The following is a 10,000-nucleotide window of genomic DNA, read 5'->3' on the forward strand; positions in this document are numbered from 1 at the left end:
TAATATATCGTAAATGTTCTCCAATTTTCCGAATCTTCTTTCGCTGTTAAAATGTCTTGTTTTTTTTTTTTTTTTTGTTCAATGATTCGGTTAATCGGACACTTGTGCAACATGGAGATTAGCTGTGGTATTGCATGCAGCGCTCATGGTATGCACTGTATTTCCATCGCTTTGTTCCACGTCATGTTCTTAAAGATTCCATTATTTTCCTCTAATTTTCAGAAAAATCGCAATATATTTTGTATGTTTCTGCTTTGTGGTACAAAGAGCTCATGATACATATTTTGTTTTCTGTTAACGTTCAAAAGGGTTCGTCATGTTTATGTATATACTTTTCTGTTGCTAATCTTCTGACTGTGGTTTGTGATGCATATTTTCCCGTTCTTGCTCTTACTACATGTTCAGGGTAATGGTTCCATGTCTCTATGATGATAATAACAACGTCCCTTACACAACTAGGAAAGCTTAAGAGATCATATAATATATATCTTTTCTACACTAGCGTCCCCGGTTTGATCTTCGTCTGCGGAGGAATAATGTACTTGCTCTGTAACGCCCCTGTGTTGAGGTCGTGGGGCACACCCCCCTTCAGCTCCTTCTTCAGGTCCTGCAGAAGGGCGTGCTTGAGCCTCCCGTTCACCATAACCGCGTCACTATTCGCCGGCGGATGGTGACGCCCGTTCGCGAAGTCCCCACTGAAGTCGCCGCTGGGCTGAGGCTGTACGGTGTAGGGAGGCAGGGACTCAGACGAAGGGAGCGACGAAGGTTGGTCACTCGCCGGCGTGTAGCAGCTGAAGGGGCCCCCGATCTGGAAGTGGGCGCTGGAGTCGGTGGGACTCACAGGAACCCTCAGGTAGTCCCTGGTGTAGTCCACATAAGGCATGTAGTCGTCATCCTAAAACGGAAGTAGGGAAGGCTGTTTTAGGTTTCTGTTGGCGATTTAAAAGGTGTTTGGCGTAGACGGCATAGGGAGGGGTAGGGGGTGGCTGAGAAATATAGTATACCAAGAGAAATAAAGGAGAATTTATCTATATCGACAAAAGATTCAGTTCATGAAAACAGAAGGGGTACTGCAGGGTTTTTAGACACCGGACAAAGAGATTTTGCATCATTTTCTTAACCTGCAACAGGGCTTTCAAAATACTTTACACGATCTACAGATGGTTCTCTATGACTAAAATGGTAGGACATTTCATGAAACAAAAGGAGTAGAAGAAGAAAAAGTAAAAAAAAAAAGAAAAAAAAAAAAAAAGAGAGAAAAAAAAACAACAACAACAGACGAATAAGAATAAGAATAAGGAAAGAAAAGCAGAAGTAAACGAACTGACAGAAAGAAAAAGAAAAAAGAAAGAGAAAATAATAAGGATATAAAATGACACAAAGAAGAAGAAACACATAAAAGATAAAGAAATGGGAGACGAGGCAGAACAAAAACAAAAAAAAAGCAAAGAAAATAAAAACAGACGAAACAAAGAAACAAAGACAACGAAAGAAAGGAGAGAGAGAGACAGAGAGAGAGAGAGAGAGATAAACGAAAGAGAAGGAAGAAAAAACAACACATATCTATAAACACAGATAACCTACGGGAGGGGGGAACACTGTGGTCGCGGAGGTGTAGTGTGCACGACCCAAGGAGGGGGTTAAGTCGCGTTTACCAGAACAATTAGTGCTGTTCTTCTCCCAGCCGCTGTCTGACTCTCTCTCGCCCTCAGACAAGGACGAGTTGGCCCTCGACCTCTCTTCCTTGTTGTCCGAGTCCTGGTGATGAGAGAGGGAAAGGGTGTATAAGACAAGGGAAGGAAGATGTATTTACGGAAAAGGGGGACGTGGTGTTTAAGGGAAGGGAAGGGTGGCGGTGTATAGGAAGAGAAAGATGGAGAAAGAGGTGGGTTAAGTGAGGGAACGGGTGTTCAAAGAGGAGAAAAAGCTGCTTAAGGAGATGTATAACAGAGAGGACAGATGATTTAAGAGAAGGGGTGTTTCAGAGAATGACGGTCTTTTAAGAAAACGAACTGGTGCTTAAGAGACGGGGCAAATGACAAGGAGACGAAAGATGTTTAAGAGACGGAATAGCTATTTCAGAGACGTAACAGATGCTCAAGAGAAGAAACAGGAGCTTACGAGAAGGAAGAGATGCTTAACAGACGGAACAGGCACTTAGCTATATTTTCATTGTCATTTAGCGAGGTTTAGCTAGTTTTAAATACAAGTTAAGAATACACGTGTCGTTATCCTGATGTCAGCTTACACGCGTATAAAGATCTTACTTTCCGCCCGGCGCGCATAACGCAAAATGGATGTATCCTTTCGACATCCTTGGCTATTTTGGTGTGTAATTTAATCGTAACTACTCTTTGAGCAAAAGATGTCCAAAATAAAGCTTCCTTAATGCGCGGAAGGCGTGGGCCGCTCTCGGAATCATTCTCTTTAAGTGAAGTCTTGTTTGGCGATGAGAAAAAAAATAAAAAAATAAAATAAACTACGCTCCCGGATGTACTTCGGTCTTCATTAGAGTTTGTGGACGGCACAGAAACTGGTTTTATTTTGGCCTCACGGATAGGTCTTTGTGGTGTCTTCGATTGCTGTATGACTCTCTATAACGATATAGGTCTTTGTATAGGTATGCTTATATGGGCACACACACACACACACACACACGCACACGCGATGTGTGTGTGGTGTGTGTGTGTGTGTGTGTGTGTGTGTGTGTGTGTGTGTGTGTGTGTGTGTGTGGTTGTGTTGTGTTTGTGTGTGTGTGTGTTTGTGTTTGTGGGTGTGTGTGTGTTTGTGTGTGTGTGGTTGTGTGTGTGTGTGTTTGTGTGGTGTGTGTGTGTTGTGTGGTGTGTGTGTGTGTGTTGTGTGTGTGTGTTTTTGTGTGGGGTGGTGTTTGTGTGTGTGTGTGTGTTGTGTGTGTGTGTGGTGTGTTTGTGTGTGTGTGTGTTGTGTGTGTGTGTGTGTTGTGTGTGTTGTGTGTGGTGTGTTGTGTGTGTGTGTGTGTGTTGTGTGTGTGTGTGGTGTGTGTGTGTGTTGTGTGTGTGTGTGTGTGTGTGTGTGTGTTGGTGTGTGTTGTGGGGGTGTGGTGTGTGGTGGGTGGTGTGTGTGTGTGTGTGTGTGTGTGTGTGTGTGTGTGTGTGTGTGTGTGTGTGGTCACATCTATATAAAGACTTGCATCTAGAGAAACGTATATCTACATCAGTATCTCTATCAATAGACTGCACAGAGCATTTTCATGAAGCTTAACATTCATCATCTCTAACACACTCTGAAGAGAGAGAAAAAAAGTAAGAGAGAGAGAGAGAGAGAGAGAGAGAGAGAGAGAGAGAGAGAGAGAGAGAGAGAGAGAGAGAGAGAGAGAGAGAGAGAGAGAAGGAAAGGGAAAAAGAGACAGATATACGCAAATATAAACAGACACGACTTTTTCTTTTTACATTTTGTTTACATGTTTCCGAAGTATTTCTAGATAAACAGATAAATGCCTTTGTTACTTTATGACTCTGGAACGAAAGAAAGAAAGAAAAAAAATTGTTTACGATGTGATGCCATAGCTAAACATAGATACAAATTCAGTTTTATAGTTTCTGTTTTCGTTTTTTTTTTTTTTTTTTTTTTTTTTTTGATTCCAGAGGTATATACAAATTTAGATCATTACGTGCTCAATAACTCTAGAGATACATACAGATACATGATCTTATTTAGGGTGTGCCTAAACAGACTCAGATCCAGACATGTGGCAAAAGAGACTGAGATACAGACGTGCAATTAAACAGACAGAGAAAAACAGACAGAGACACATAGTCAGATATGCGATTAAACAGACAGAGAGAAAGACAGACAGAGACACATATTCAGTCATGCGATTAAACAGACAGAGACACATATTCAGACATACAATTAAACAGACAGAGAGAAAGACAGACGAAGGAGAGATATATTCAGACATGCGATCAAACAGACAGACAGAAAGACAGACGAAGGAGGTACTGACATATGAGAGTGATACAAACGTGGCAAAAGAGATAGAGACAGACATCTGACTAATCACACAGAGGCACAGACATGTGGCAAAAGAGGCAGAGACACAGGTATATAAAAAAAGAAAAAAAAAGAAGAAGAAAAAAAAGAGACACACATGACTAAACCAACAGAGATAAAGGACATGTAACGACGGAGACAAGAGACAAGGCCGCGTAACTAAACAGACAGATTTCACCCCTTCGACGTGACTCCGCATCTCCTCCCCCCTCCCTCCTCTAAGCTCTCTCCCTTCCCTGAGCTCCTACCCCTCCCTGAGCTCCCCCCCTCCCCTCCCTGAGCTCCCTCCCCCCCTGAGGCTCACCTTGCCCGTGGATCGAGCGTCGGCCGGGATGAGGCTGGGCAGCACCTTCTCCGTCGTGCCCAGTTCGATGCTTCCTCCGTTGGCGTCCGGGTTCTCGTGGTGCTTGCCGCTCAGGCCGTTCGCGAAGGCACCTTTCTCGGGGGCGTCGGCCGCCTTCTCCTTCCGCTCCTTCGGCCGGCATCCGCACAAGATGAAGAAGATGACGAGGATGACGACGAGGACGACCCCGCCTCCGCCGCCCACGATGACCATGAAGGGGATGAGGGCTGTGGGGGGGAAGGGGGAAGGCGTGGGGTGTTAGGGGCGGTTTGCTCGCGCTGGGAGGGTCTTTTTTCATTTTAGATTTTGTGGCATTCTCCCTTCGTTCTTTTTTTTCTCTCTCTCTCCCTTCTTCTCTTCATCCCTCCCTCCCTATCTCCCTCTCTTCCCTCCTCTCCTCTTTCCCGCCCTCCCTCCCTCCCTCCCTTCCCCCATCCCTCCCTCCACCTCCTCCTCAATCCCTCCCTCCCTGCCTCCCTCCCCCCCATCCCTCCTTCCACCTCCTCCTCAATCCCTCCCTCCCTCCCTCCCCCCATCCATCCCTCCTTCCACCTCCTCCTCAACCCCAAAAACTCCTTCTCAAATCAATTTCCTACTTACGTGGCCTCTGCAGGATAATCTGCTGGGTCCCGACGCCGTACTCGTTGATGACCGTGCAGTTGTAGGAAGCGAAGTCATCCTGCGAGACGTTGTAGATGGTCAGCGTTGACACGACGCCGTCCGCCCTCTGGTCCTCCTTCACCTCCCAGTCGCCGTCTGCCAAGAGGGAGGCGGGGGCTATGAAGGAAGGGGCTATGGGAGGAAGGGGCTATGAAGGAAGGGGCTATGAAGGAAGGGGCTATGAAAGGAAGGGGCTATGAAGGAAGGGGTTGTGAAGGAAGGGGCTATGAAGGAAGGGGCTATGAAGGAAGGGGCTATGAAGGAAGGGGCTATGAAGGAAGGGGCTATGAAGGAAGGGGTTTTGAAAGGAAGGGCTATGAAGGGCGGGGCTATGAAAGGAAGGGGCTATGAAGGAAGGGGCTATGAAAGGAAGGGGTTTTGAAAGGAAGGGGCTATGAAAGGAAGGGGCTATGAAGGAAGGGGCTATGAAAGGAAGGGGTTGTGAAGGAAGGGGCTATAAAGGAAGGGTCTATGAAGGAAGGGGCTATGAAGGAAGGGGCTATGAAGGAAGGGGCTATGAAGGAAGGGGCTATGAAAGGAAGGGGTTGTGAAGGAAGGGGCTATAAAGGAAGGGGCTATGAAGGAAGGGGCTATGAAGGAAGGGGCTATGAAGGAAGGGGCTATGCGCCCGGGCTTGAAGGGTTTGGGGTAATGGTTTGTCTGTCTGTTTTTCTGTGTGTTTTATTGTCGTTGTCACTATAATGTGTTTGGATATGCTGCATTAGGGAATCCTCAAAAAAACATACACAGTCCGGGTATTCAAACACCTGACAGGCGCTCAAATACGCATACACACTGGGAGACGCCTAAACACACACACACACACACACATCCCCTCCACACCTCCCACACACACACAAAAAAACACACACATACCCCTAACAAACCATACAAAACACACCCTCTACCCCCACCTCCACCCCCCTACAAATCCAAGCTTCTGCCCCTCCTCAGCACACGGAACTCACCCGGACTCAGACTGACACCCTCCTTCTCCCACGTCAGCGCCACGGGATGGGGCACGGACACCACGGAACAACGCAGAACCGCATTCTGTCCCTCGCGAACGACCAGCACCGAAGGCGTCTTGATCCTTGGAGGGCCTCGGAGCCTCAGGTGAAGCTGGGCGTCCAGGGAAGGGAAGTTCTCGCTGCGGGCTGAACATACGTACACGCCCGCCGTCGCTCTGGAGGCTTCGATGGTCAGTTCCTCGCCCGTGCCGACCAGCTGGTGGGGGAAGGGGAGAGGGGGGGGGGAGAAGGGGAGGGGAGGGTTAGAGGTTTTGTTCTGGATTTTCTTTATTATTATTATTTATCATTATTATTATCGTTGTTATCATTATCATCATTTTTATTATCACTATTGTAATTTTTATTATTATTATCATTATTTTCATTGTTATCATTATTATCATTGCTATTGTTACTATTGTCTTTTTTATTAGTATTATTATCATTATAATTATTATCATTATCCTTATTATCATTATCACTGTTATTATTATCATTAGCAGTAGTAATAGCAATTTTAATAGCTGAAGAAATAATTCTAGCAACAAGAAGTACTCTAAAAAGGTTATTAGTGTTTATGAATGTTTGTTACTATAAAGTATTTAAAACAGTTACGATGTTTGCCCTGAATAAGTCAGTCGTAAGTTCATGACTATAAAAGAAATACGAGTCCATGACTATTGCTTATGGGAAAAAAAATAGACATAGAAGAGCTTAGAGCATTAAATTCGCTTAATCTCGCCACCCGATCTTATCATCTGTTATCTCACCTCGTTGTCCCGGAGCCTCGACCAGTAAATTTCTGCCGTGGGATTAGCGTCCACGCGGCACTTCATCGTCACCATGTTCCCAATTTCGCCCGACACGCTGCTCGGCTCGGCTATGAACATGGGCGGATCTGGAAGGCAAGAAGACCAATGCATCTTCAATAAAGTGTGTATATATGAGCAGCGTCACTTATAGTCATCGTGAGTGCAGGCGAGAATGTGGGACAAGCATGGTGCGTGTCCGGGAATGTAAACTTGGATTGATCTTGGGTGCAGATAGAAAAGAGATCAATGATTTGGTGATTGCGGTGAAGACAGTTTGACGGAGGAAAAATGTTTATAGGGAGGGCCGTATACGCATGCGCTTACGTTTGTACGAACGCATGCAGAAACACACACACACACACACACACACACACACACACACACACACACACACACACACACACACACACACACACACACATATACAGAGAGAGAGAGAGAGAGAGAAGAGAGAGAGAGAGAGAGAGAGAGAGAGAGAGAGAGAGAGAGAGAGAGAGAGAGAGAGAGAGAGAGAGAGAGAGAGAGAGAAGAGAGAGAGAGAGAGAAAGAGAAAAAAGAAAGAGAGACAGAGACAGAACGTGAAATCTTGGCCCACTTACAAAGAATATTGAGCTGGTCCGTCTTGCGCGCCGTGCCCAGGGCGTTGGTCACCTCGCAGGCTATCGTGGCCGACTGGTTGCTCCTCGAGAGAACGCCCAAGGGCAAGGTAGCCCCGGCGGCGCCCGGCACCTCCTTGCCCTCGCGAAACCAGCGGTAAGTCACGTTGTTGGGGTTGGCATCCACCTTGCACGTGACGAAGGCCTCCTCGCCCTCCTTTAACTTGGCTGCAGGAAAGAGAGAGAAGAGAAGAAAATGAATTGGCTGTGCGAAAGGGAGATCAAATAAGATTGGTTGGCTGTGGGAAAGAAAGAGAAGAGAGAGAGAGAGAGAGAGAGAGAGAGAGAGAGGAGAGAGAGAAGAAGACGAGAAGAGAAAGAGAAAGAGAGAAAGAGAGAGAGAAAAGAAGAGAAGAGAGAGAGAGAGAGAGAGAGGAGAGAGAGAGAGAGAGAGAGAGAGAGAGAGAGAGAGAGAGAGAGAGAGAGAGAGAGAGAGAGAGAGAGAGAGATTCTAACTTGGCTGTGGGAAAGGGGACGAAGAACACACTTTATGTCCATGTTATAGAATTTTTTGTTCTTTTGCTTTTCTTGAGGGAAGTACAAGTGGCCTGTCCTCGTTCCATAAGTACCCCTTTGACTGTGGTTTTAGGCGCTTATGAACAATAACAATAACCAGAATCGTGCAGCAGTCTCGATTATCACAACCTGTGCATAACGTACGGGCATACTTCTTACACCCTTTTTACGCAAAAAAAAAAAAAAAAAAAAAAAAAAAAAAAAAAAAAAAAACACTACTCACCTGGCGAGAAAACTAGCTGCACGTGAGGGGGATATTTCACCCTAATTACAGCCTCTGTCGTAAGGGCGGTGTTCAGTGCTGGACTGAACACCTGACAGGTAAGAGTACGCCCGTTATGGTGCCGTGTGGGCGTGAAGGTGTAAGTGAAGTTAGTGTCGATGAGTTTTCCATCTGGTCTCACCCTCCTGTGGTACTGGGTTCCTTTGGTGATGACGGAGCCTTTCTCGTCAACCCACTGCATCTAAAGCCAAGGAGAAAGATGAATATATATCAGTGTTCTTTAAAGATGGTTGAGCCTTTCTCACTGCATCTAAAGCCAAGGAGAAAGATGAATATATATCAGTGTCCTTTAAAGATGGTTGAGCCTTTCTTGTCAAGCCTTGGCGTGTAAAATTAAAGAGATTTTAAGATATATATATTTTTTTCTTTAAAGATGGTTGAGCCTTTCTCGTCAACCCACTCTAAAAAAAAAGAGAAAAAAAGAAAAGAAAAAGAAAAAAACACTAAGAAAAGAAGTGAAAAAATGTTTTCTTTTAAAGACAACTTAGTCTTTCTCGTCAAAAGAAGAAGAAGAAAAAAAAAAAACACACAAAACAAAAGAAAAAAACAAAGAACGAAAGAAAAAAAATCCAGTTTTCTTTATGTAAGAAGAATAGAAAGATGATAATTAAAATACATCTCTCAGAGTTCTCTTTGATGATGACTCAGCCTTTCTCAAAAGAAGTGCAATGTATTAATATGAGATTCCTGGTCCTTTAAGCGGTGTATATAAATACGACGCATCTCATCATATGGAATCTTAGACAAGAAACTAAAGATCTACTTTCACAGCGGCTCCAATGTATAAGTAAAACGACAAAAAAGCAACAAAAGGAGACAAAGAAACAAACAAAAGCAATTTCTTGTCGGTAAAGAAACTCCACAAACTATTTAACGACGAACAAAACAACAACAACAAAAAACGAAGAACAAAAACATGACAAAAGATTTACCAGGATGAAAGAAACTACGTCTCTTTTTTGCGATCATCTACGAGCAAAACGCAACAAACAAACAAAAGAAACAAACAAGGCAACAAAACAAACACCACGCAACTAGCAAAGAAACAAAAACAAACAAACAACAAAACAAACACCTCCACCACCCAACAAACATTAAAACCAAACCAAAATAACCACCCAACCAGCCACCACCTCACCCAACCACCCACCACCAACCCAACCACCTTGGCCCAACAACCACCGAAACAGCCCGACGCAGGCTCACCTCCGGCGCCGGTCTCGCCCCGTCGGTGAGGCAAGACAAAGTGTAAGGCACTCCCGCCGTGGCGATGGGCATGTAGTCAATCTTCGGGTAGGTCGGCGTCACGTAGATGGTGAGGTGCGCGACGTCGGAGCGGATCGGCTTGTCCGTGGGCGACGAAACCTGGCACTGGTAATCGGCGTCGTCGTCAAGGCTCGCCTGCACGATGCGGAGGCTGAAGTCGTTCTCCTCGTCAGAGCCGATCATGGAATACCTGGGAGGGAGGGAGGGACACGGGTGAGTGCTGGGGAGGGAGAGAGATGAGTATCTGGGAGAGAGGGAGGGAGAGAGATGAGTATCTGGGAGAGAGGGAGGGAGAGAGATGAGTATCTGGGAGAGAGGGAGGGAGAGATGAGTGCCGGGGAGGAGAGGGGGGTGAGTGGGAGGGAAGTGAGTGACTGGGGAGGGAGGTGAGGGGGAGAGGAGTGTGGGAGGGACACGGGTGA

The 10,000-nt window shown here is 45.7% G+C and overlaps 1 protein-coding gene across 1 annotated transcript in view; it reads right to left on the reverse strand.

The window, feature by feature from the left end:
* The window catches only part of LOC119595155 (irregular chiasm C-roughest protein-like), a 51,347-nt gene that overhangs the window by 277 nt on the left and 41,070 nt on the right, over positions 1-10,000 (reverse strand). The window contains exons 3-11 of the mRNA XM_037944326.1: positions 9,519-9,768; positions 8,253-8,493; positions 7,457-7,681; positions 6,816-6,943; positions 6,004-6,262; positions 4,976-5,131; positions 4,337-4,602; positions 1,585-1,758; positions 1-895 (exon numbers count right to left, since the gene is read on the reverse strand). The exon at positions 1-895 is cut by the window's left edge and continues 277 nt beyond it. Coding sequence (XP_037800254.1) covers positions 494-895; positions 1,585-1,758; positions 4,337-4,602; positions 4,976-5,131; positions 6,004-6,262; positions 6,816-6,943; positions 7,457-7,681; positions 8,253-8,493; positions 9,519-9,768 — 2,101 coding nt within the window. The 3' untranslated portion in view covers positions 1-493. The remainder of the gene's footprint in view (positions 896-1,584; positions 1,759-4,336; positions 4,603-4,975; positions 5,132-6,003; positions 6,263-6,815; positions 6,944-7,456; positions 7,682-8,252; positions 8,494-9,518; positions 9,769-10,000) is intronic.

Source organism: Penaeus monodon, chromosome 35, assembly GCF_015228065.2.
Source record: "Penaeus monodon isolate SGIC_2016 chromosome 35, NSTDA_Pmon_1, whole genome shotgun sequence".
NCBI classification, from domain to species: domain Eukaryota; kingdom Metazoa; phylum Arthropoda; class Malacostraca; order Decapoda; family Penaeidae; genus Penaeus; species Penaeus monodon.